Source organism: Onychostoma macrolepis, chromosome 20 (assembly GCF_012432095.1).
Source record: "Onychostoma macrolepis isolate SWU-2019 chromosome 20, ASM1243209v1, whole genome shotgun sequence".
Taxonomy (NCBI): domain Eukaryota; kingdom Metazoa; phylum Chordata; class Actinopteri; order Cypriniformes; family Cyprinidae; genus Onychostoma; species Onychostoma macrolepis.
The window spans coordinates 21004283-21032035 of record NC_081174.1 but is presented as its reverse complement, the minus strand read 5'-3'; the positions used below and the strand labels follow the sequence as shown (position 1 = coordinate 21032035).

The 27753-nt window shown below is 36.4% G+C and overlaps 2 protein-coding genes and 1 long non-coding RNA gene across 3 annotated transcripts; 2 read left to right on the top strand and 1 right to left on the bottom strand.

The window, feature by feature from the left end:
* Positions 1-2943: 2943 nt before the first annotated feature.
* LOC131527703 (uncharacterized) lies at positions 2944-9450 on the top strand. The gene is made up of 6 exons (XR_009267722.1): positions 2944-3645; positions 4244-4299; positions 4381-5203; positions 5387-5458; positions 5573-5653; positions 9315-9450. It is a non-coding gene; the product is annotated as an uncharacterized LOC131527703 (long non-coding RNA).
* On the bottom strand, positions 5680-13204 carry drc1 (dynein regulatory complex subunit 1 homolog (Chlamydomonas)). Its single transcript, XM_058756965.1, has 16 exons — positions 12701-13204; positions 12469-12556; positions 11405-11517; positions 11126-11309; positions 10908-11045; positions 10650-10736; positions 10416-10538; positions 10115-10254; positions 9617-9751; positions 9198-9534; positions 7694-7783; positions 7286-7381; positions 7096-7193; positions 6861-7013; positions 6653-6755; positions 5680-6568 (listed from the first exon to the last, which is right to left on the bottom strand). Exons 1-16 carry the CDS (start codon positions 12829-12831, stop codon positions 6515-6517), a joined length of 2070 nt encoding a protein of 689 aa, XP_058612948.1. The 5' UTR covers positions 12832-13204; the 3' UTR covers positions 5680-6514.
* Positions 13205-16707: 3503 nt separating this feature from the next.
* paplnb (papilin b, proteoglycan-like sulfated glycoprotein) lies at positions 16708-27352 on the top strand. The gene is made up of 14 exons (XM_058756101.1): positions 16708-16804; positions 16898-16951; positions 17109-17218; positions 17305-17365; positions 17454-17556; positions 18218-18348; positions 18424-18521; positions 19813-20014; positions 20114-20290; positions 20373-20523; positions 25801-25881; positions 25974-26115; positions 26429-26504; positions 26624-27352. Exons 2-14 carry the CDS (start codon positions 16898-16900, stop codon positions 26888-26890), a joined length of 1653 nt encoding a protein of 550 aa, XP_058612084.1. The 5' UTR covers positions 16708-16804; the 3' UTR covers positions 26891-27352.
* Positions 27353-27753: the final 401 nt, after the last annotated feature.

The window sequence follows — 27753 nt, the reverse complement described above, 5'->3', positions numbered from 1 at the left end:
TTACTGCTTCTGGTGTCAGTGTCATTTTCAGCACTTTAAATGCTTTATTTCTGTTTTTAATTGATTTACTACATTCCTCGTTCCACCATGGAACAGCTTTTTTCTTCCCATTTCCTTCAACCTTTGGTATACTTCCTTCTGCTGCTTTGACTAAAATCAAACTTAACTTTTTTGTACCCTTATCAATATCATCCTCTGTACTATAGCTCCTTAATTCTGACTCACATATTCTATTATACTTTTCCCAGTCAGCTTTCTCAAATTTCCATCTATATTGTTTTATCATCATACTCCTTTGCATTTCCAAACCCACCGTGCAAATTATTGGGAAGTGATCACTCCCAATTGATGACTTCTCTACCACCTCCCATTGACATTTTACTGCTATTGATGCTGAAACCATTGTTAAATCTACGCATGATTTTATTTGTTTCCTGATGTCAAACCTCGTCCCACTGCCATCATTTAAGCAAACCAACAGATTATCTTCCATATATTCTTCTACCACTGTGCCATTTTTATCTGATTTTAAACTTCCCCATACCACACTATGTGCATTAAAATCCCCACACCATATCCCTATCCCTTCTTCTTTACTCCAAATGTTATTCAGCTCCACTAAAGATATTTGTTCACATGGATTATAATAATTTATTACTGTTACTTTTCCTAATACTGTCCACAATTCCACCTTAATACATTCATATTGTGTTTCTACCTTTACTTCCCTACATGCCACCCCATTTTTAATAAATATAGCACATCCTCCACCTGTTGTTCTTGATCTGTCTTTCCTAATGGATAAGTACCCTGGAATAACGAAGTCTAAGTGCGATTTAAGCCATGTCTCCTGGATACATATTACATCAGGAAGGTCTGTCATTTCATGTACAACCTTCTTAAGTTCTTGCCCATTCGCAGTCAGACTCCTGGCATTCCATTGTACTATCTTAAATGTCATATGTTAAGTCTTTGTCTGTCTGGGGTTTCCTGAAGGCTTGCATTATTCTCAGCTTGTCCTAGTAGATATTGAATTTTCTCAACTGTTACCTCTGTTATTCCCAGCTGACGAGCCGCTGCAGATATGATGATTTTCAATTTCTCTGTTCTTTTGTTTGTTTGTGCTGTACAGTTGATGACTTCAGCAATAAATGCAATGAAACTTACTTTGCTAATCATAAGCATACTCGCATCAACATTTATTTTATACCTTTCTGTATCCTTGTTTGGGGTTTCAGTTGCCTTAGATCTCTCATAACTTATCCTATTTCCTTGTTCATCTTGAACCTTCTTTACTGCTTGTGCATATGAAACATTGTACTCTGATTTGTACTTCATTGCTTCCACAGCTTGTTTTTGTGCTAGACATCCTAAATATGCTGCACTGTGTGGACCTCCACAGTTGCAACATTTAGGCTCAACTAGATCCCCACATTCTCCATAACCATGTTCGCCTTCACATTTACAACAGCGTTTCTTTCCCTTGCATACTTCTGCTACATGGCCTAATCTTTGACAATTGAAACATCTCAATGCAGGTTTTATAAAAGGCCTAACTGGATAGCACACATATCCCATTTTAACATTTTCTGGAAGCAATTTCCCATTCACTGTTATCATCACCGTTGTACTTAGTTCTCTTTTCCCGTTTCTGTTAGACGTCAATCTCTTCACATCACTTACTTTTTCGTTCATTAACTGGTTTCTTAATATCTCATCTGTTAAAGATATTGGAACTCCAGTAATCACCCCTTTAATGCCCTTCATCTCGCCAGGCACATGACATTTAACTCCTTGTCCTCCTAACTCCTTCATTTTAGTCACCACATCTTGTTGTTTTTTGTTCATACACATCACAATTATCCGATTGTTGGTTAAGTATCTGGCTGATTTAATTTCCCCAATGGTTTTCCTAAGTACCTTTGTTAATCGCATTGGATTACTCATTTCACCCATTGTCTCAAACGTCAAGATAACTTTGTACTCATCCTCCTTCCTTATCGTTTTACTCCTTCATACATATATTTATTTTATACATATACTTTTAAAATAAATACGGTCAATATACAATTATGTACACATTTATAATATAATATTTTCATGCAGCAAGAAGTCGTTTAAAAAACAAAAAACACCAAAAAACAAAAACAATAATAAAATTAATATTACGTCCCAGGATTCCACGGCCTTTAAGTTTCGTTACATCACTAAAGGACGCTGACATTCATTTTGCGCATGCCATACGGATAATTTGGTTTTAGAAAGTGTTTTATGTTGAAATGGGTAGAGTGAAAAAAAACACGATTTATGGATAAGATCTGGAGGACTTACACGACTTTCACAAGTTTGATAGTATCAATATAAGGATGAAGAAAACTTTTTTTTACTACACACGCGCGCGTGACGCTCGCCGTGATTTCAGCATCTGCCATGACATGAGGACATAAATACATAAACAACGTCTCCAGAACTGCTCTGAGAGTCACTTCACGAGCATTTTACCGTTTCATTTGAGTAAAACCAGCGTCATATCATACAGCTACACACAGAAATTTAAAGGTATTCACGGCAACCCGTCAAAATAAAAGTTTATATTAAAGACACTGTGCCAGAAATATATTACTATTATTTAGTAGAATGTATGTGATACTATTGCTACTGTTGAAAAAAAATATTTATTTTTAAATAAATAATCACAAAATATTTCTTCCATATTTTAATTTTAATAGTAAATCCCCTTTATTTAACAAAAAAAATAAAATGTGTTTAAATTTCATTAATTAAAAGACAAATTAAATTTGGGTGAAAACCAGTATCATAAGAAAAATAAACACCGGTATTCGGTATGAACCGGTATACCGCCCAGCACTAATCTAAATGCAATGTAACAGGACATCCTTTTCTGAGGTATTGTACAAGAATTACCAGTCCTGTCTCGGTGTATAGATGCACTCCAAATGGATCCACCTGCAGATGTTGGACATATCCTGACCAAAATCTGTATGAGGGTCATTCTACAGAAACGTCCACTTTTCTGTCCCTAGACTTTAAAGAAATATTACAATTGAAATACACATTAGGGTTACAATTTTTTTTTATATTTTAAAAAGAAACAATATGTTATTTGAACAATTACACCTTCCTGAGGCATCAATGTGGCATTATTATTTTTTTATTAATTATATAGAATTCCAAGTACCACAAAACTGCTCGTCCCCACAGCCATGTACAGCAGGAAAGTGCTTTATTTTGAGGTCAAAAACAGGATTTTCTACCATTTAAAATACAAAAGTCTATTCATAACTATCAAATATATGATATAAATGGCATAATAAAACAAAATGCCAAAAAAATATAAAATATATAATGAAAACAGTGGTCCTCTGGAGTTGTGTCACTGGTGTTACCGCTTAACAAAAGTCTTTTATTTTGGAATAAAAAAATCACACTGATGACCTCACTCGACTTCCTCCTTCCTATTTTCTAAACATCTATGAAAAAAAGCCGATGTTTTGTCCACTGTGTCTTTTCAGTTATGATAAATTGATTTCATATGAAGCTTTTAGTTGATGTCACTGGTGTGACCTATTTATTGTTAGGGAAATGTAAAAACTATAATACAAATGGATTAAACTACTTAATTTAGTGAGTATACCATGATTGACAACATGTGGCTTGATACCTTGCAGCAGACATTTTGTAAAATGCATTTTTCAGGAAAATTGTCACTGGTGTTACTGTCACTGGTGTTACCTTCCTTATGGGTAACACCAGTGACGATCAGTATATCAGCCCTAATGTATGTCACTGGTGTTACTGTGCTGTGGTACTGTGTTACTGTACTGTTTTTGTCTGTCACATTAAATAAATAAAACATAATCTCCTTATTTCTTGCATTTTCGTTATTTTTCTGTAACTCTGACTACATGTGCTGAATTTTTTTTTAGAAATAATATTTCATAAAAACTTTTAATATTGCTAAAGAAGGTAACACCAGTGACAAAAAAATGATACATGTGGTCTTGAAATAATTGCACAAAAAAGCAAAAAAATATATGATTAAGCTGTCATTTATATGTATTCATAAAGTCAAAAGGTAATCTAATAATGTGGTCTAAGTTTAAATGTAAAAAAGAAATAAAAATTTTAAGACATTTTGCCATACCAAAAGTGGACGTTTCTGTAGAATGACCCATGACTGATCTGTGTCTCTTATGATTTTCTGTGTCAACATCATCTCCAGGATCACATCATCATGCAGTCTGCAGCTTTTCCGAACTTCACTGGAAATTACTTTGAGTATGTTTTTACTTAAACTCCTACTGATGCTGTTAATATTATGCACTTGTTCTTCACCTATGTTCTGCCCATATCATTAAGGCAGTGCAAGGAGCTATTGGCAGAAGAACTACTGACAAGGGCTTCAAAGAATTTGCCACTCACTGTGTGGCACAACTAATCAACACCACAAGTCTTAAGAGGGCAGTTGATATTTTCAAGTGCATATGTGCCATTTCTTCTACACAAAAGCAAACACACAGTGTGTAACTCAGTGTGTTCAACAACTTCATGACCACATTCGTGGAAGAAAAATTCCGGAAGACACACTGGATGAGAAGCAGGCAGTGGATGACTACATACCACCAGAGGCTAAAAAAATACTGGCCAGGTCTCCCTTTACCAAAGAATTTGCTAGTGCACTTGACACTGTCATATCTACTGAAGATCCAAGAGGAAACGGAAATGGGCAACAACAAATACCATTGTCCAGGGATACTGGATATTCTGATAAGACTATATGCCAATTTTTCCACTCTGTTCAGGGATAATGCTTGGTGATTTGAAAAGATACTACGACAGGGAGTCTGTCGGAGATCACGATGACTTACAGAAAACCCATGACACGAATTGTCATGCTGAAAACTGGTTCTGTATTGTCAAAGACAAAATCTTACTGAAAAAACTTCACCATTGGCCAGCAACATTCATACAAAAAATGTATGCATCATCACAAGGCCGGTACAGGGAGCACATTCTGCAACACAACCTTCCATACAGAATATTACAGAAGTGTTTCAATGTGAAAAAAGGAAGATTGGAGGACTCCGAAGAAAAATGGGCCGAGAAGAGCATGTGTGACCGAAAATAAAATAAAACTGAGTACTTTCATACCCCAGAAGTTATACCTTCTCCAAAAGCAAAAGTGAGTATTAGGGCCATTCATAGAATCTTAAAACACAATATATATTTTTTAAATAACATAGATGACCATAGAAAGGTCACAGGTAAGACATATTCAAGGGCATGATGACATGTTTTAATACGCATAGATTTTTTTCTTCACAACTACACATAAATGTTGATTATCTTGTGTTTGCTGTCATAGGCATCAAAAGATCAGCCCAAATCCAAAAACAAAGAAACAGACAGTGTCGAATTTGTGTCAGAGACTTCACAGGTAAGACTTTCCAACTTGTGGCATTTTCAAGGGCATGGCGATATAGACTATTACATTACACATTTGTGTCACAACAACATGTAAATATTTATTCCATTTTGATTGTCCTCTCAGGAATCAAATGCTTCTGTTCGACAGCAGAAGTCCAGTAAGACAAAAACACACCATGTCAAAGGAGCGTCTAAAACTTCACAGGTAAGACCTATTCAAGGGCATGACACATAGATTCCCCCCCACGGACATCCCTGTGCCCCCCTCCGGACCGAGGGGGATGGCCGGACTTTAGTTTAGCATGTATAATATTCTAACTCAGGGGTCACCAAGTTCGGATGGAAAAACTGCCCATAACTCCTGGTCTAGGATCTGTTTTCTTCGTAATAATAGCATAACGAAATAGATTTGGCAAACAATTCAGTGTATCTTCTGCTTTGGGAAGCGTCAAATGATTTTACAATGCATTTTTGCAGAGGGGAGCAAAGTAGCCAATCAAAGACATGTTTGTTGATTTCTACAATGCAATGGCCAATCAGAGGTGTTTAGGTTGTAATCCACGCACTTACCGCTTTTTGTCCAGCGCCGAGTTCTCTCATGCTCGTAACTTCATTAAAAAAAATTTTTTTTTTCATTGTCTGGTCACATTCATTGGTTAAAACGGAACTTTGTAAGATTGTGATGAATGATTGACAGTTTTTAATAAATTTAAAGGGAGCGGTCTTTGCATGCTGTATATGATAATATATTCAGAATTTAAATAAAACTTGTTTTTCATGCTCGACAAGCGACCACGTACGGCACAGAGATAGCTAACTACTACACTATATAGATCAAGATAATTTCAGAAGCACAAATGTGTTTGTATCCCCCTGCCAGCTTACATGCTTAGCAATTAATATTTTAAAAAGTATTCAGATTTTTGTGCTGAAAATGGTTTATTTCTATCCTCATAATTTAACTTAAGCTCGAAAATTTCAATTGCAGTGCTGAAATGCATGTTTTTCATCATTTAGATTACAAATACAGAAATACAATTTCATCATTTTATTTTTCTAAAGTATATCACATGTGGAACTGCCTCATCCTGGTGGGCTGCATCTCTGGCTCAGCACTGGCCTATCAGGAGAAATCAAGTTATATGATTTGAGAACAGCCAAACTGAACTTTAACATCACGTAACACACTCAGACAGTCAGTCACCTTGGAGGTTGTATAAAGATGCAGCAGCTGTCTGAGCTCAGTATTCTGTTGTTGAACATTCTGTGTATCTGCCAGAAGCTTAGCCCTATCAGTCAGTACAGTACTGGGAATAAAACAGCATTGTTAATGTTAATTTCTCTGAGTCCAAATCAAGGTTTTAATTTGGGCGTAGTATGCTATAATTATTGACAACAAAATGCATACTTACTGGTACTTGTTGAGAGCTGTATCTAGAGCACTCCAGAGCCTGAGTTTGGACTCTGGGATGACATTAGCTATGCTCTCCCAGTATGCTGTATCTTCAGAGTCATCTCTCATATCCAGCCCCAAAACACTGCTCTTCTGTGAGACCTGAAGATCACTGGACATAAAAACAAATAGTTGATTTTAGGGAATATGTATGACAGCAGAAACTTTTAGGTTTGAAATGCAAGTGCACTGACTGGGGTCTGCAGTATTGGGTGGTAAAATCTTTCAAAGCCACTAGTAGATCATTATGATGGATAATGTCAGAGGGTTGGTTGTTGGTTGTCTCCTCTTCCTAACAAAAACACAAAAGAGAAATGCAACATATTTAATTTTGATTCCAGAGTGGCATAGTGAGAGGTTGAGCTGTGATGGATCCACCTTTACCTCCATCAGTTCCCTCTGCTCTCGGCCATGCTGTCTGTAATTCATTAAGAACTCAGCCATTTTATGCACATCGTTCTCACTCTCGATCCCTATTGCCTGTGTGCATAAAAGAAAGAAGAAATCAACTGAGACATCAGACTTCCTGGTTTTTCAGTGGTTCTTTTTGACTCCAAGTCTCCCCTTTGTACAAGACAACATTCAAAGACCCTTCTATATAAGCTGATATGCACCTCTGATGTCTTATTGTATATCTTTATTTTCAAATTTCTTTAGCATCTTAATTATGCCATTTTATTTAACTTTATTTAAACAATTTATAGACTTATTTGGGGCCCTCGTGTAAGTTTGCTGAGGCCCCCTAGTTGTTCCTGTCCCCCAGTTGAGAACCACAGGTCTAATTGTACTTACTGTGAAAATGCAATCTAGCTTTATAAGGGACTGTTCATTCTTCTCCAGATGAGACACCAGCTTCAGCAGTTTACTCTCTACGAGAAAACCCTGAAAGAAAGAGAGATAGAATAAAATATTGCAAGAGTTTGTGATTAAAATGTGGTGATAGAGCAGATATGTGACCCTGGACCACAAAACCAGTCTTAAGTCGCTGGGGTATATTTGTAGCAATAGCCAAAAATACATTGTATGGGTCAAAATTATTGATTTTTCTTTTATGCCAAAAATCATTAGGATATTAAGTAAAGATCATGTTCCATGAAGATATTCTGTAAATTTCTTAAGTAAATGTATCAAAACTTTTTGATTAGTAATATGCATTGCTAAGAACTTCATTTGGACAACTTTAAAGGTAATTTTCTCAATATTTTGATTTTTTTGCACCCTCAGATTCCAGATTTTCAAATAGTTGTATCCCAGCCAAATGTTGTCCTATCCTAACAAACCATACATCAATGGAAAGCTTATTTATTCAGCTTTCAGATGATGTATAAATCTCAATTTCGAAAAATTGACACTTAAGCCTGGTTTTGTCATCCAGGGTCACATATAGTTTCACTGTCACACACAATGGTGATTTATGGATTAGGGGATTTTTGCTGTCTCCTAAGAGGATTTTGAAAAGAAAAACAGGGTTTCTGCAGGTTTTATGAAGGTAAAATTAAGTAAAGAAAACTTTTACTATACCTTCTGATCACACGGCTAAAAAAATGTATGTTCTTCCTCAGCCTTTTTGTCTTTATTTAGTCATATTTTTCAGTGCAAATGTCTAGAGTTTCTTAAAAAGATACATTTTATGTGAAGCAAAATGACATATAAGATGTTTTTCTGTAAAACTGATCTAAATGAAGTTCATGAATAAAACAAGAACAAATATCAGCTTAACTGAAAGGGAAAACTAGTTTTCATTCCCTATTAGATATTTGTACTGGAAAACAAAATGCCATGAATTTATGAATTCACAACTTTCTGCTCTAATAATTTAAGATCTTAATTTGTGGAAGGACCTTTTTAAGACCCATAGAAACCCTGTATTTATGGTGTCTCTTTAATTACTTTTGAAAAGCATTGAAAAGTTAAATGAGCAAGGATTTCAGGCTGGTTTCATACCCAGACTTTTTAACTTTCCCTCTTTTATAGATTTAGAGTGTTTTACTTTGCACAAAAAATATAGGTCTAAAAAAACATTACACCTCTCTGACTTTCATAATATGGAGAAAATAGTTTAAACATTCTAAAATATATTCTTTCGTGTTCCATAGAAGAATGAAAGTCATGCAGGTTTGGAACAACATGAGAGATAGTAAACCCATTTAAGACCATAATAAGATCCTATATTCTGGGATTATGATATATTTTTTAATATGCGTGAAAGATTTTCAAGAACAATTTCAAGATGTTCAAGATTTCAAGCAGTTAAAAATATCTCAAACTAATGAATCAGCCAAAATCACACACTCACCAATTCGTCACACAGTAGCTCCAGAATTCTCTTCACTGATCTCCTGTTCACTCCACTACCAGTGTCCTCGAGACCCTCAGATTCCTCCACTGAATCTCCTCCTGTTTCCTCTTGCAGGGTATCTGCAGCTGCCTGTGAGGCTGTCCTGAGGGTCTTATGTTCGATCGGACCGGAGCGCTCCATGAAGGGGAGCGGAGGAGACACCCAAGCCAGACCCAGCTGCTGCTCGTGAATTATTCTGTCTGTCTCCAGCGCCCTGTGTGCCAGGGCCTTTACTTCACCTTCACTTATCAACCATATCTTCTCAAAACGCTCGGCATCCAACGCTGCAAAGTGTCTTTCCAAACACACAAAAACAAGGTTTGTCCTGGGACTGTCTGAATGTCTTTCTAAGTCATGATGAGAGTAAGTGCACTCACCTTGCTTTCTTCTGCATATCTTTGTACTGTTGTTTGATGCGTGCGTAGTCATTTCTCAGTGATTGTTCCTCTGCTTTCGACTGCTTCTCTTGATTGGCGCATTTAGACTTTAGGTTGTTGAGAATATCTTGCATTCTGGAAAAAAATCAGGCCAGTTCTAAACTTAAAATCACCAGGAATCATGACTGTTTTCCTGCAGTGGGGTGATTACTGGTATAGTGAAATATTATAACAATTTAAAATAATTATTTTATATTTTAAAATGTAATATATTCCTATGATGGAAATGCTGAATTTTAAGCAGCCATTACTCTAGTCTTCATTGCCACATGATCCTTCAGAAATGATTTTAATTTAGTTATTAAGAAATATTTTGTACTATTATAATGTTAAAAACAGTCATTTTGATTGAATAAATGTATTAATTTCTTTAAAAAAAATCTGACCTTAAACTTTTAATGTTAGTGCACCAAGACTAATCTGTAAAAGTTCTAATACCTTATAATTTTCCTCTTCAATTGGGATTTTAAGATGGCGTTTTCTTCCTCTCTTTTCTTTAGCACCTCATATTTGTAATCAAGTTTTTCTTCATTCAGATGGCAGTTGAACTTCACCTCTTGTAACTTCTTTCTTAAATTCTACACACACACACACACACACACACACACACACACACAGACAAACACAAATACAGGTTTTTATTTGTACCTACAGCATTACCGTCTCAAGCATATAGTTACATGGAAGCAGTACGTACAGTTAAAAGTTATCCTCATAATTTAGTCCATATCAAATTCACCTGCACTTCTGTATCCATTTTGATTTTGTCTATGTTGTATTCTTCAGCTTTCTGAACCCTCAGCTTCTGCAGCAAGTCCTCATGTTCCTCCAGGAGACTTAAACCCTGCAACATGTTCTTCAGCTGCAAAGAAAGATGCTGTTGTCAAAGTGGTTTCAAACTATTCACATGAAAAACGGTTTCAATCCAATGTGTGTTTTGAACTTGTGTATTACTTTTTTTTACATACTGTACCTCTTTCTCGCTTCGTTCCTTCATCTGATGCTCCCATTTCTTCCTGTGTTTGGTTAACAACGTTCTCCTCTCATCATCAAACGAGTTCTTTAATGTTCACAGAAAATAAATGACAGAAAATAGTGTGCATTCATAGCTATGCCATTTTATATAGTGTAGTTGCTCATTTCATATTAAACCAAACATTTAAGAAGAATGTTATGAGGGTGGAATGATCATTTGTATCTGGCCTCCAGCCTGCAGGAGGCAGTACAACACCTCAATCTGCTTCAGATCTTCTCGGTATGACTTTTTTAGATTTGAGATCTGTTCTTCCATCCTCTCAATTAGCAGGTCTATGTCTTTAGCCTGTTTTTTCAGGTCCTTCACATAGCGATCATCACTTCCCTTCAGCTCCTATACAAAAAACACTCTTATTTACCCTTGATTTGTAGTCTATATGTTTTTGCATGGATTTGTTGCAGACTGAAGTTCACCTGCTGTAGCTCACTGATCAGTTTATTCTTGTCTGCTACAATCTGTTCACAGAGTTGTTGCTGGCTGTTCAGAGCATCTCTTAGATCCAGTGGGGTCTGTTTCATTTTAGCATCCGTCCATTTGCGAGTGATTTCCTCAAACCTTTCCTGGCTGGACTTGGCCTCATTTTCCAGCTTATCTCTCCTTATAGAATCAAATTATATATTTTTAGCATGAATACAAACTTTACAGAGATACAAGACTTTCAGTGATAGAGGGAAGTGTTTCATTGCATGTACCTCAGTCGACATGCCTCCTCTAGCTCTGTTCTTCTGTCAGACTCTCTGGCATCTACGGTAACCTGAATGTTGGTCACCAACTCTAGACCATCACTTTGTAATTTTGTCATGTGCTGCAAAAAGGGCAGAGAAAAGTGAAAATCCTGATCTACCTCACACACTATGTGCACAATATTCAATACTACAGTATTTCAAAACTACAGTATTTGCTTGTCTAATATTTCTTATCATAATATAATATAATGTAAGTGTTGGGAAGGTTACTTTGGAAATGTAATACGTTACATATTACAAGTTACCCTATCTAAAATGTAATAAGTAGTGTAACTATTTCAATTACTTTAAGGTAACTGATTACATTTGATTACTTTTCTACATTTCTAATGTTTCCAACTGTTAATCATTTTCAAACATGTAAACCAGGCAGGCTTAACCTTACATTATTACTCAACACTGATTACTGTCAGACTTTCAAAAGTCTTAATCACTTGAATTAAGGTTATAATAATTTAACCACAACAAAATTAGACTTACTTTGAGATCATTCTGATGTTAAATACAGATTTAAAACCATAACAAAAAAATGGTTTAGTAGCTAGGATTCTGTTCTTGGAATTAGATCTTTGCGTAGTTATGACTGGCATCTAACAATGGCTTGGAAAACCCAAATAGGAAATAAAACAGATATCAAATAATAATATATTCGGTGTCCTAAACTCCTGAAACATTTGTATCTCATATTTTAGAGCAGTCACTGCAATCTATGAAAGAAATCAATTCAATCTGTATGTGGTTTTGTGTGAAAACCAATTCAGATGTAACCTCCTTTGTAATCGTTACATTTACATAACTGTAATTGAATTACACATTTGTTTCTCAGTAACTGTAACCGATTACAATCACATTTATTTTGTAATTAAATTAACGTTACGTAATTTAGATACATGTAACCAGTTACTCCCCAACACTATATAATATAATGTATAGGAATAAAAGCAAGACGTTAAACGTTACATTTGAAAAAAATATATATAACGTTATTTAAATGCAGACGACTGACTGACCCTTTTACATTTCTCCACTTCCTTCTGACTTTTCCGTATCTCTTCTTTAATATCCTCCTTTTCCTGGGAATCTTCGCCAAGCTCTTGACTGAAAAAAAAAAAAAAAATCAATATGTATGTCATAGCGCGTATAAAAATGCAGAATAAGTTACCGAAAGATCCGAGAATGCCACGTTATTGCTAGCTAATGAAACAAGGTACCGAGCTAATGAACTCGAGATGAATGTTTTACCGTGTTTTGGCCTCATTTCGTGCGGCTATGCGGAGGCGACGGGCTGTAATTCTCTCCTCTGGGTTTTTAGACTCAACAGATGGTCCAGAGTCGTCTGCCTCTTCCCCTGCTAAAGGTTCGGGTTGCTGCATTTTCAGTTGCGTTAATAAGCACTACTCCAAGAAATATAACAGCGCGATGAATGAGAGAGTATTGTTTACAATAGCGTTGCTATGATACTGCGCAACTGGCCGAGTGTTGGTACGGCAACCACTGATCTGTAATAGAGACTATCATAGATCAGTGACTGCCAAACAGAACTGTCCACATGCAATGATATGATGAATGCAATGCATATATTTAAATATATTGTATAGTTATTATTATATATCATATAATATATATAGTATAATATTATTGTGTTTATTATGAACATTTAATTCCGTTTTGTATGTATGCATTTATTTTTAATATATGCATTTTAAATATATTATATTTAACATATGTAGGCGATAATATATTTAAAATGCATGTATTAAAATATGCATACAAAACGGAATTAAATATATATATACTGTATATACCTGTAAAAATACATAAAATAATAATAAAATATCTGTTTTATGTAATATGTTTGAATGTAGTTTGTCAAATATAGGCTATTTATTGTATTTAATATGTTTAAAAATATTTTAGATAGAAAAAAATAAGTATATATTTAAATATATTTATGCCAAACAAAAAAATATATATTTTTGTCATATGGGGAAAACAAGAACAAACAGTAAGAATTGCAGGGCCATAACTCACAAAAAAGTACTACATGTCAGCAATGTTTTAGCAGCAGCTGTTTTTTTTTTAGCAGCAGTTATGTTTGTGTAACAAGCTAAATGTGGCGATAATTTAGGCAAGCTGTCTTTATGGCTTTCTCTCTGTGTCTCTCTTTTGTATGCAGTCTCTGATCCCTGATAATGTTTTCTGGACTGTTTGTGTCGCTTTACTTGTGCCATCAGATTAAAAGACTATGCGTGAGACTTTAACCTGATGTTACATTCTTTGTTTTATAGCTGCAAGCTTAATTCTCTTGCTCTATAAATCAGCATTTTGCTCATCCATTAAATCTGTTTTATCAGATTTTTCTGGAGCCCTTTTAAGTATTAGCCTCTAAAGTGAGAAGACCGCAGAATAAGCAGTCACACAGTCTGGGGCTAAAGTATTTGTGTTGGCATGGTAATCACCTTAGGGATTTTAGTGGCTTAACGTTTAGCAAGGTGCACTTTTACCTTTGCTTGACTGATCGTAAGGCATTATGAGCAGAAGATACTGTACATCAATCAACCAAAGTTCTCCTGTCTGTAGGTGTAACGTGTATTTGCGTGTGTGCATCCAGGCATGTTTTTAGGGAGGTGTTTCACTTTAATAAAGAGGATTACCATCTAGAAAATAACAGAATGTCCTTTGGATTAGTAGTTTTCACAACCCAAAAATGGGTCGAAGGTCTGTCACAGGCAATGGAGAAAAACAATACTGAATACAGTGCAACTAATTTGAGGAGAAAACACTTTTCATATGGATGTTGTTGATTATAACAAAGGTGGTTGATTCATTCAGTCAAACTCTACAGTATTTTTTTGGCATGAATGCATGTCACTTTGTAATATGCCAGGTATATTAATAAAATATTTAGCTATTACATGTTGGATGGTAAATTACACTTATACCACATTTTTCTTTTCAGCCTATGCATTTCGCTAATTGTTTGTTGTAATATCAATGATTTTTGCTGACATTTTGTATTATTTGCTGTTAAACAGTGTTATTTTATATTTTGTTATAATGTTTATTAATATTTAGATTTTATATTAGTATAATTTTCATTTTAATTTAAGTTGAATTTTTGTGATTTTGTCATATTTAGCCTTTTTTAAAATAGTTTTAGTCATTTTAGTATTTCAACAAAGTTATATTTCTTATAGTTTTTAAATTATAGGTTTTATCTAATAAATAATACATATAATCATATTGTCACGCTTCACCGGGGGGTCCAGGAAGCACGGAGATGAGGAATTTCACAAAACGAGTCTTTAATCATTAAATGAGGTACAGAGAGCACAAGGAAGACATTCAAGGACTGACAAACATGAACTGAATGGACTGGGGCTTTTGAACTAAGGATAACGAGGGAACTAAGGAGACACACCTGGGATCAAATCAACAATCAAGAACAGGAAAATAACCATATAAGGAAACTAAGGAAGGACAGGGGAAAAACAAAGAACAACACCATATTTTATTTTAATTGACAAAATGGTTTTTAGGAGTTTTAGATTTAGTTAAAATTAATACAGGTATTGGATTGACACTTGATGTCCATTGTAAAATCGGTAACCTAAGCCAACATCAGCTAAAGAACACTGATGTCTATATAGAAAAGAAAAAAAGAGAGAGATTAGCAGGGGGCAGGAGAAAGAGGTGAGACAAGGAGGGGATTAAACAAACTGGATTTGTTTAAAACGGACACTATTAGACAGAGACGCGACGGAGGATTTCAGTCTGTGTTTGCCCGTGTCTGTATCCTTTTTCTTCTGGTTTCTTTTAGGAATATTATACAAACCCGAAGTGCAAAAATCAACAGAACAGTATGGAGAAGTTGGAGTCACTGATGAGGAGTATGGAGGTCCTGCTGAGGGAGGTGGAGCAGCTACGTGGGCACTGTGGCCATTACAACCTGGAGCTGAGTCGCCACATCGTGGAGCTCCGCCTGGAGAACAGAATACTGACTGACAAATACAACGCCCTTGACAAGGATCTACAGGAGGCCTTGGAGACCATCGAGGACCTTCAAGACACCAAATACGCTTTGGATGCCAAAGAAAGGCAAGCTGAGAAGCTCAACCGACAGCTCTGATAAAACTACAGGAGCCACAGTTTTTACACATTTTTAAGGGTAATCAACATACGAATGACTTCTAGTTGTCTCTGCATATTAAGAGGAGATAGAAGGAAAGATCTTAACATCCAGAAAATGACACACCTGAATTTTATTGAACTTCCTCACGAAATGTTATAGGCACCTAAACAATGCATCCTGCTTATCCAAGTTCATTGTCTCCATAAGTAGTATACGTGGTGTCTGGATCTTAGTTGCTGGGGTGGAAGTGAAGCCAATCCTGTAGGTAAAGTTGGCACAGTGAATCTGCATTCTCCTTCACAATGACAGCTACCGTCTATCATTTTGGTTGCTGAAAAGTGACAAGGACTAAAATAGCCGCTTAGAGGACTGAGTGTCCTCCATGATTTAATGCTATATGTTTAGTGGCACTAAGAGGAACATCTGTGGTTAGAACATTGAAAAGAGCCTCACTGTGAGATCTATCACACAATACACACTTATGCTTCTATAATAATGTTCTCTCTCTCTTTCTAAAAAATATTTTGGAAAAAAAAATAAACATCTGCTGAAACTGTACTGACCCTCAGGTCATCCAAGATGTAGATGCATTTGTTTCTTTTTTGGAACCAATTTGGACAAATGTAGCATTGCATCACTTGTTGGATCCACTGCAGTGAATGGGTGCCGTCAGAATGAGAGATCAAACGGCTAATAAAATAATCCACAAGTAATCCATATGACTCCAGTATGTCAGTTAATATCTTGTGAAGTTAAAGCTGTATGTTTGTAGAAACAAAATTTTTTAATTTGTATCTTTCTGTTAAACTGATTTGAAAAATGCTCTATAAACTTGACCTTTATTCTAGAAGACTACAAAATGATTGAATGAAGATTTAAATTACACCAAAATGTCTAAATAAACATGTTGTGTTGAACTCAATCTGCTTTTCATTTTTACCAAACCGTAATCAATTAAGTGTGATTTTAAGGTTTTAAGCTAAATTAAATTTGTGCAGTAGTCATTGATTCATTTCCTTTTTATCATGATAAGAATCCTGCATGATATTCTCCCAAGAGGGGTTAATTGTAACCTGAGATGAGTAGTATTGGTATGTTTGTGTACGTATGCACAAAGGGAGAGCTATTCAGTCCTGAGTGAATGGACATCTGTGCCACAACTCTCTCGCTGTGACAGGGTGAACTTGGGATATTCGAAGTAACACACTGAGAAGGTAAGTGACCATTCATCATAGAAGTCTGAATAATTTGTGGTCTGCAAAAATTTAGAAACGTATTAAAATAATGTGTGATTTTGTATCTTGAAGATGATGCTCCATGCTCTTCTCGGGATCCTGTGCTTGATCTCTGCAGTTCTCTGTGTGAGTAATACAAAAATGATACATGCACTTAAAAATGAGTAGCCTATAAATGATTTTAGATATTTAGTAAATCGGTCATCAGATCTACTAAATCTGTGTTCACACCATCATATCAGATTGAAATTTTCCCCCACCATGATCTTGTGTTTGGTTGTAGGTGAGGCAGCCGTCTAATGATTACTGGGGTGAATATGGCCCGTACGGAGCCTGCAGCCGCACCTGTGGCACTGGAGTAGCAGTGAGAACCAGGGTCTGCAACACTATGAGGTAGGTGAATGTGTGTGTTTATTTGAAACCTTTTCTTTATAAGAACCCTTTTCTTCATAACTCAACCTCTATTTTTCATTATTAAGGACGGATGGGGGGCACAATTGCGTTGGACCATCCAAGTCCTACAAACTCTGTAACACACAGGTAAACAACTTAACACCCCAAAAAATGCTCAAACATGTATTTTTAAAAAAATTTTTATACATTTCTATAACTTTTGTCCTCTATAAAGGAATGCCCTGTTGGATCTAGAGATTTCCGTGACGAGCAGTGTTCTCATTTTGACCGAATGGAGTTCCAGGGAAAACGTTACACATGGCAGCCGTACTATGGAGGTAGAAAATTACACAAAGCATTGACTAAATAAAATTTTATTGATGATGCAGCTTTTATATGAGGAACTAAGTATGTTTTGTTAGTTTGTGTTTTTGAGCTGCAGCAGCTACTGTTTGTAAGGTAGGTAGCTGAATTAAAAATGAAATGATAAATAAATTGTATTTTATTCATATTTAATATATTAAAGGTTGGTTTCAGAGAATATATCTTGAATGAATTTACTGTTTTCTTTTTTTAATAATAAACCTCATTAAATTTGGTTCTATTTACACATAAACAAGAAAAAAGTTGATTCTAAAACTTAAGTTGTTATTAATTCAACAAATGTAAATAATGATATTTGCCTTTTATAAAATAATCTGTTTTTAAGGATTTTAAAAAAAAAAAAAAAATATTTACTGATTAAGAGAAATTATTTGTTGTTTAAACGATTATTTCACAGCGGCTTAAATTGGAGCTTTATTTTCTTAAATGACGAGTGAAAGACTTTTGTGCAGAAATTAAGAGTTTAACATGTAATCAGTGGTTAAGTTAGAAAACTATGGAAAACAACTTTCATATGTTTTTATGGTCAAAAACCTCCCTCAGGCAATTCAGTGCACTGGTGTCCCAAGATGAGGCTCTTTATATAATCACATGACCTGTTGTGTTTTGGCCCAGCTTCAAACCCATGTGAGCTTGTGTGTGTGCCAAGAGGTGAAAACTTCTACTACCGTCACAGACCTGCTGTGGTGGATGGCACACCGTGCTACGTGGGCCGCAGAGACGTCTGTGTGGAGGGAGTCTGCAGAGTACGTGTACACTGACTACAGCACAAAACCACACACACAAACAGTTCATTCTAACACCCTTATCTTTGCTGAAAGGCGGTGAGCCATGGGGAGATTGTGGGTTTTGAGGATCACTCTCTTCCTGTCACCTCTAGACATGGCACTGGAGCTGCCACCCATCTGGACACCTACAGGTGATTTATGTACAATTTTATGCATGTGTGATGTGTATGCATGTATAATGAAAAATATGTACAGTATATGTGTATGCTTGCATACATAGATTGATACTACTTTGTTTATACAGTTATTTTCATGGCTTTCTGTTGTTTTTTACTTGCTTGCTTTTGTTTATTATATTATATTACAGACTGCCCATCTCTGTATTGTTCGGTCACTTTCTGCAGGTGACATTGAATGTCAGTAGGGGGCGATAAGTGACCGTCTTCATGAGTATCAACCGATTGTTTTAAATGGGTCATATGATGCTTTTTTTAAAGATCATTATTTTGGTGTATTTGGTGTAACAGAATATGTTGACATGCTTTAATGTTCAAAAAACACATTATTTTTCAAATACTGTACATTTATTGTAGGTCCTCTATGCACCGCCTCTCCCAAACGCTTCATTTTCTACAAAGTCTCTCCTTCCGACAAGTGCAGTCTGCTCTGATTGGCCAACTGGCACAGTGCATGGTGATTGGCCGAACACCACAAGTACTCATCGGAAATGTAACGCCCCTTTCCATAATCGCGAGCTTGTAAATACCTGCGTCTGTGCGTCTCAGCTGTGTTCAGCAGCAACGTCTACTAAGTTGAACTGCTTCAAGAACCTCGCAAAAAATGTCATGTGGCTTTTTAGCTGCAGAACTATTTTATTGATCAATTTGCAGGGCAGCGCTGACAACAAGTTTCTGTCCGCATCTCCGCGTGTGTACGTCTGAATGAGAACGAGAGAAAGAAAGCGCATTTTCCGTACATATAAAGGTGGAAAACATGGAAATAGGTTTATTTCTACCCTATTGGTTGTTATATTTGTCTTCTGGGGTTTTTGTTCTTTACTGTTGTAGATAGCCCATAGTTTAAAAATATATATCTCTCTCTTCATTGTGTTTGGGGCCCCCCCTGGTCGAGCGATCGTAGGCAGGTGCCTAGAACATGTGATATATCGTGCAGCCCTAATGTGTGTGTGTGTGTGTGTGTATATAATATATAAAATCTCTCTCTCTCTCTCTACACACATTCATGTATATATTTAAGAAATATATGTAATAAGTCACACATGAATATGAAGATATGCATGTAAATATTTATTTAAAATGTATGTGCATTTATATATACATACAAATATTTACAGTACACACATTTATATTATGTAAACAAACTTTTATTTTTGATGCAATTAATCGTGATTAATCGATTCAACAGCCCTAAAACAAATAAAGTGCTTCAAAATTAAAATTGTGTGACTGATTGTGTTTGTAGGTACACATACAGCACCTTTTCAGAGTGTTCACTTCACTGCGGTGGAGGAGTGCAGACACGTAGTGTGTACTGTATTATTGAGAGCACATCAGCAATGGCTGATGAATCTCACTGCACTGCACAAGGCCTCAGGAAACCAGCTTCCCAGAAGGCCTGCAACGATCACCCCTGTGCCGAGTACAGTGCCGGTCCCTTTGGTGATGTATGTAGTTATTTAATTAATATCAACAGATGCTCTCACACAGGTGTTGCTCTGTTATTTCTAACTTTGATTGTTGTTATATTCTCTTGTTTCCTCCAGTGTTCGATGACGTGCGGTGAGGGACAGCAGACACGAGAGGTGTTCTGTGTCGGGGGCAGAGGAGAACGCATCCCTGAGCACCATTGCAGGGGTCTTGCACGTCCACATGATGTCAGATCCTGTCAGAGGCCAGCTTGCCACCAAGTTTTTAGATACTATATCAATGACTTCAGCCTGGTGAGAGAAGGAAGGAGAGGACGAGCGTAAAGGAGAAATCTGATCAGTTTTAAGCATGTACCTCTCTCCCTGTATCCTTCAGTGTTCTCGTAGCTGTGGAACTGGTACTCGTGACCGCAGAGTGGTTTGCATGGATTTGGATCACAATCAATATCCAGATGAAAGATGTTCTGCTTTCTCCAGACCTCATGCTGTGGAGAACTGCAACACACAGCCCTGCCCTGGTGCACAAAGTGAGTTTCTTCATGGTCACTGACTGTATTTGTATACACGCTTTTGAAAGAAGAATTGATGTTTTATGTGCTCACCAAGGCTGTCTTTGTCTGGTCAAAAATACAGTGAAAACTGTTGTGTAATATTATTACAATTTAAAATAACTGTTTTTCTATTTTAATATACACGCAACACTTTTGTTGTTTAAAATTATAAACGCAACGCTTTTGTTTTTGCCCCCATTTGTTTTTGCCCCCAATATTTTCTGAAAATCAGTCAGTATCTGGTGTGACCACCATTTGCCTCACGCAGTGCAACACATCTCCTTCGCATAGAGTTGATCAGGTTGTTGATTGTGGCCTGTGGATCTCGTCATGGTATCTCTGTGCATTCAAAATGCCATCAATAAAATGCACCTGTGTTCGTTGTCCAATAACATACACCTGCCCATACCATAACCCCACTGCCACCATGGGCCACTCGATCCACAACGCTGACATCAGCAAACCACTCACCCACACGACGCCATACACGCTGTCTGCCATCTGCCCTGTACAGTGAAAACCGGGATTCACCCGTGAAGAGAACACCTCTCCAAAGTGCCAGACGCCATCGAATGTGAGCATTTGCCCACTCAAGTCTGTTACGACGACGAACTGCAGTCAGGTCGAGACCCCGATGAGGACGACGAGCATGCAGATGAGCTTCCCTGAGACGGTTTCTGACAGTTTGTGCAGAAATTCTTTGGTTATGCAAACCAATTGTTGCAGCAGCTGTCCAGGTGGGTGGTCTCAGACGATCTTGGAGGTGAAGATGCTGGATGTGGAAGTCCTGGGCTGGTGTGGTTACACGTGGTCTGTGGTTGTGGGGCCAGTTGGATGTACTGCCTTTGGAGACGGCTTATGGTAGACAAATGAACATTCAATTCACGGGCAACAGCTCTGGTGGACATTCCTGCAGTCAGCATGCCAATTGCACGCTCCCTCAAAACTTGCGACATCTGTGGCATTGTGCTGCGTGATAAAACGGCACATTTTAGAGTGGCCTTTTATTGTGGCCAGCCTAAGGCACACCTGTGCAATAATCATGCTGTCTAATCAGCATCTTGATATGCCACACCTGTGAGGTGGATGGAGTATCTCGGCAAAGGAGAAGTGCTCACTAACACAGAGTTAGACAGATTTGTGAACAATATTTGAGAGAAATAGGCCTTTTGTGTACATAGAAAAAGTCTTAGATCTTCGAGTTCAGCTCATGAAAAATGGGGGCAAAAACAAAAGTGTTGCGTTTATAATTTTGTTCAGTGTATTTAGGGGTTCAAGCACATAGCGCTGAAACCCTATTGTAACTATTAAGATTCTCAAAGATCATCATTCTGGAATAAAAGTGATTGGGCAGACCAAACCGTATAGCATAGAGACCTGAAACTTTGAGAGATGGTAGTACCCGTCCCATCTACAATGTCACCAAGGCTTGCCCCAATCAGCCTGACGGGGGCGCTACAACAATCAAAAGTACAAATTCACTCACAAAATAACTTTTAAGACACTTGTTTTATATCATTGGAATCCTGGAAACAAAACGCACATGACGGATTTGATCACTACAGACAAACCTAGGTTTTTTGCTTGATTGAAACAAACCAGTGCAGAAAAATTCTCTGGAGAGTGAATATCATTAATTATCAAAAAAAAACCTTGAGTTTTTGACTCACCGTCGCACAGATCGATGCCAAAACTTTCGACAAATGCGGAGGCTACTTTTCATAAAACATCTATACCTTTTTAACAGGATTAGATATTCACACCAAACTCAATGTAAAACCTCAATCTGAGGTGGCATGAGTAAAATCGCACCATATGGCCACTGTGTGGTGCTATAATAAGGCAAAAACATAAAAATTGCTATAACTGTGCATCCGTTTGCCCGATTGACTTGAAAATTCACATGCAGTGTTTGTGTCTAAATTGCCATGGCTGTTTGCGTATCTTGAAAAACATGGCCGCCATCGGCAAATGAATTTCGAGCACCTATTAGATGGGGTTAATAGAGGCCTAGTCTCAGCCTCCGATGTCACGGCCACGGAACGTTGGCTAAAGGTCTGATGCATATGGCACACTTATCTGGAAACACTTCAGGAGTTTCGAAGTCGTCATAGACATATAAATACCTAGACGCCTCATTGGCCGCTTCGGTCCGTTGCTGCGATACGTCAACACGTCCGCCATGTTTGTTAGGGCAAGACTGCCTTAAAAACAAATGGAGGTAAACGGGGGAGCTGCGGTTTATTCGGGATAAAAACACGATAACGTTTACATTTATCAACCAATTTCAGTGGTTTGTGATCTACATGGAGTTAAAAATAACTCTGCCTCCAGTTATTCAGTTAGGCTTGGAAAATTAATAATTTTCTTAAGAAATTGTAAAAGCTCACACTGGTGTTGATTTGGCTGATTTTTTTCGGTTAACAATTCTAATATTGATGTAGTATAACTGTGACATATACATATAATGTCATTTTAATGTACATAAGTTGTTTCATTGCTTTCTCTGTCTTCAACCCCAACATTTGAGCTTTTCTCGTGCTTCAGGTCAAAACACAGCTCGTTCCCTTTGAAATACTGAGGGAAAAAATCTAAATAATACATATTTAAGCACTAATAATTTACCATCATTGAGAAAATTGAATAAAACCAGCAAATACAAATCAAAAAGGGACACACTGGTATTCTGCTTTTTATTTTCATAGCACACTATACAGATAAAAACTCCACAACAAACAATAACAAATGTAACTGATAATCCTTTATGGATCCAGTAAAACTTATAGTGGTAAACTAATATGCACTGATGCACAGCAAAAATATAGTAAATGTGATATGTAATATTAAAATGTATACGTAGTACAAGTGGTAGTAAAGTGAATAATATATAAAGCGAGTATAACAGCACAATAACTGATATAATAGATTTATAATAGCACAAGTTATATGTGTAATACAATAATAAATAAATTAATAACAATAGATGAATAATAGCAAGTAGAATATGTAATATCAAGGGTGGAATACAGAATAGACAATAATGAAGAATAAATTAATAGTAAATTATAAAGTAAATTAAATAATCGTGAAAAGTACAGTTTTATAATGGTATTTGTGTAATAATTATTAAACAAAGTAAGACACAACTAATGACAAGCAAAAAAAAAATGTGATCATGAATTCCAAATTGTTTAATTAATGAGCTCCTTGAGTATTTTATATATTTCGTTGTGACGAAAAAACCTGACTAATAAAGACTAAATCTCCACTGCTTCCCTCAAGATTTTCCTATATTTTCTAATTAGGTTTTTCAATGAATGAGTAAAATAATGTAAACAACTTGACAAAGCTTGACATTTTGCTCCACAATGGAAATTACACACACCCATGCGGAAAACACACATTCTGAAACAATATATTTTTCAATATGTTACTACATAGGAATGTTTGGGGTGTGAGTGTGTGCTGTTTACGTTGTACAACAAAATGTCTAAGTATAGTTGTTTAACACAGACCGAATATGATATATATATATATATATATATATATATATATATATATATATATATATATAAAATCAGTCCACAGTTTTATGATAAGCTATGAAATCCTTATAATCAAGTGATGATAAACTTACTCTTTGTAAACATAGTGAAATTAAAGAGAGATGCTTTAGCTCCATCCCTGATACTGACAGTCTGACACTGCCTTGTCAAAGTGCTCTCTGTACATATTGTGCTCATAACACAATTTAGTGTATGATATAAACTACAATACAAGTTAAAACTTAATAAGAATTCATTTCAACTTTGATTTCTTATAAAGTCTCAGCTTTCACTGCTTACTAGCCATATCCCTAGCTATTAATAGTCTGACACTGGTGGCTAATTAAGCGGTCAACATAATGCTAAAAATGACCAAAAAAAAACATCCAGAAATAAGTGTTCAGTCTTACCTGTTAAAGATAATACCCCGAGATCTGTTTTTATTAATGTGAGACGGTCTGTAGATGCTCAAGCTGCCGACGAGTCAGGTATGTTTTCTTCTTTCCCGGTATGAGATTTATGGAGAGTTGCCCGCACCAATATGGCGGCGACGTTGACGTGCGGTCGAGCGGCCAATGAGGCGTCTAGGTATTTATTATGTCTATGGAAGTCGTAGTCAAATTGGTTAGATTATACAGGATTTCCGGGAGACGTGTGTTACGTTCTTTAACGTTCCACCTGGAAACAAAAATGCCATGGCGCCAAACCCTCTCACGAAAGAAGAAAGCGTCGTGTTTACAACTGACGACGAGCGCTTGGTTGCTTTACCTTTCAATGGCCTCTTGGGCGGACCTTGGCCATTCAAAGCAGCCAAAGTTCCCAGACCTTCAGCCGTCAGTCTGAAGGTCTGGCTACGCGAGACTAACAGAGGCCAATCAGAATAAAACTTGGTGGGCCTGTTTGACTCACGGCCCTAATGGTCTGTGAAAAGTTTGAAGGAAATCAGCCACTGGGGGGCGATATCGCATTTTTCAAGCGTGTAAACGATTGTATATTGCGTGACTTTTCACATATGCATTCATATCATATGTATTCATATCATGTGATAGATCCCCTTATTCTGAACAACTTTACCTCTAGGGCCACTACTGTCAATCAAATTGTTTATTAATTATTAAAGATTATTTTAAAAAAACTAGTTTTGTGAACTAGTATTTTTATTTTTTGCTGAACCTCAAGAAAACCACTGCAGTACAATTATCTGGACACACAGACTAGATCAATAATTATCAAAATAATGTTTAATAACTTTACCCTTTGGGTAGCTATAACGGGGTCATTTAGAAAAGGGCGGTAGTCAAGTGCATGCAAAAGCTTCACAAAAATAGAGGAGTACATGTGGCATGATTCTAAACAAGCATGCAAACTTTTATGGAGATCAGACCGTAGGAGGCACTATAACTGTTAAAAAACTTTTAAAAACCATGTATTGTACTTTGTACTTTTCCTATGTTGCCTGTATTCGCTGTAACTGGTCTTGTCCATCTATGATCTAAGTGGTTACATGCTTGCTAAATAAAACATAACTCCTTTTTACGGATGTGCTTGAAAGCCTTAAAGTGCTTGCAGCTACTACTTTAATATGTACTTTATTCAGCAAAGACATTAGTCTTGAAGGGAATCATCATATTTGACAGACTGTGGCATAGAAAGTCTAAAACGCCCCATGCTACGAGCCTCATACTGTATTTGTGTTACTTTGCTTTAGTGGTGCCCAGCGTGCAGGACTCCAATGGTTATGAAAACTCCTTGCGTGGATTTGTGCCTCATACCCATGATGCAACCTCAGGTTAAAAAGCTGTCACAAATATGTAGCAGTTCTAAATTTCCGTATCCATTTCTCATGTGCTTATTTTTATTGTACATTTGCTATGTTAACAGTTCAGAGACCAAGCGATCCATACCCCTCAGTAACTGGGCCGCACTGTGCCCAGTCATATTATGGCTGCTGTCCGGATGGCCACACTGCTGCCTCAGGGCCTCGTGGGGAAGGCTGTACTCACGATGACTGTCATAGGTCCAGGTACATGCATATTGTCAAATCATCTGCCCACAGATTCACTTTGAACACTGAAAAGACCACAAATAAAATGAAATGTATACAAATTTTATTTTAAATAATAATAGTTATATATCATATAAATAAAAAATACATAGTGATATATTTTATATATATATATATATATATATATATATATATCACTGACAGTCTATTTTAATAATGTCCAATGAATTTGATCCATTTAACATAATGTAAACTTCACAACCTATGAACTGACCATTCATATTCTATTTCACTCCATTATCTTATGTTGTGTGTATCTGTTTGTTGATAGATATGGCTGCTGCTCTGATGGAGTAACAGCTGCTAATGGTTTTGGAAGAGCAGGATGTCCTGATTACCCCCATAGAGTAAAACAGCTCATTGATTATTATTATTTTTTTTTCACTCTCAGTATTCATCTATCATCATACAACTTTTATTATTTGTATGAACCCTCTTTCCAACACATTATCTCTTTTGTTTTCAGGATCATAGTCCAGTTCGTTTGTGCTCTTTGGCACAAGATGTTGGGTCCTGTTATGAATGGACATCTCGTTTCTACTTTGATTCTTCCTCTGGCTCTTGCTCACAATTCTGGTTCGGTGGTTGTGAAGGGAATGGCAATAACTTTGTCTCCAAGGAGGAATGTGAGCGGTCGTGTAAGGCTTCTGCCAGAGGCCTTGCCCCAAGAGAACCAACATCCAGGAGAGGGATCAACGGGGTCAGAGGTTATAGAATGAGATCCCGTGCATAAAGGGGTTAAAAGAAGGGTCACTGAAATCCCAGAACAACCAAATCCAGCTCACGTACATGTAGACAAAACAGTTTATTCAAGGTACATGCAGTCATTTATGCTATTAAAGGCATCTTGGGTTTAAAATGTTTTAATGAGTAAAAGAATATTAATTGTTCCCTCAAGCATTTTATTATACGTTCAGAGAAACGCATTCACTTTATAGTATTTGTTAAACATGACAGTATCAAAACCGTAAGAACAATTTTCACACATTCCAATCTCAAGATAAAGAAGTTTCACTAATTTCATGAAAATAAGATTGCTGTTGCTGTATTAAGCTAAAATAAACTTTGCTTTCTTCATTCTGTGTTTCTATATCTGTACACTTCAATTGTATACTTTGTGCACACTTTGTACTTCAGTTGTCTTGCCATGCCATTAAAGTGTTAACACAAACTAAGAACACTGATTATTGATGATTTCACCTAAACATTTACCTAAATAAATCTCTTGTACAAAATGTGAGACCGTCTTGGAAGCAGTTTTTTAAATAGTTTATTTAAGAGGAATAGTGAACATTAATAAGCATAACTATATATGTACCAGAGTTAGCCTAAAAGGCTATTTTTCATCTGTAGTCCCTGAGAATGTTACAAAGTCACGCTAAAAAACAAATACAAAATTATGAAGTATGAAATAAAAATATAAAAAAGCAAAAACATAAGTCAATGCACAGTACATCCAGCACAATTCAATTTGAAATTGTTGCAAAAAACAAACAAACGCAAAATATAGCTTTTAAGGGAACAAAATATAAGAATTTAACTATTATTTGCTGATATTTACCAGTGCCGTAATAGTCAAATTAAAATAAAATACAC

What these genes read in the sequence shown, in the direction of transcription:
- drc1 (XM_058756965.1), bottom strand. Translation starts at nt 12,831, where the DNA reads ATGCAGCAACCCGAACCTTTAGCAGGGGAAGAGGCAGACGACTCTGGA. An exon ending in CGAAATGAGGCCAAAACACG is followed by an intron (nt 12,557 to 12,700) that starts GTAAAACATTCA and finishes TTTTTTTTTCAG; the next exon opens with TCAAGAGCTTGGCGAAGATT. An exon ending in ACCCAATACTGCAGACCCCA is followed by an intron (nt 7,014 to 7,095) that starts GTCAGTGCACTT and finishes TTTTATGTCCAG; the next exon opens with TGATCTTCAGGTCTCACAGA.
- paplnb (XM_058756101.1), top strand. Translation starts at nt 16,898, where the DNA reads ATGATGCTCCATGCTCTTCTCGGGATCCTGTGCTTGATCTCTGCAGTT. An exon ending in ACCCATCTGGACACCTACAG is followed by an intron (nt 18,522 to 19,812) that starts GTGATTTATGTA and finishes TTGTGTTTGTAG; the next exon opens with GTACACATACAGCACCTTTT. An exon ending in GTGCCGGTCCCTTTGGTGAT is followed by an intron (nt 20,015 to 20,113) that starts GTATGTAGTTAT and finishes TGTTTCCTCCAG; the next exon opens with TGTTCGATGACGTGCGGTGA.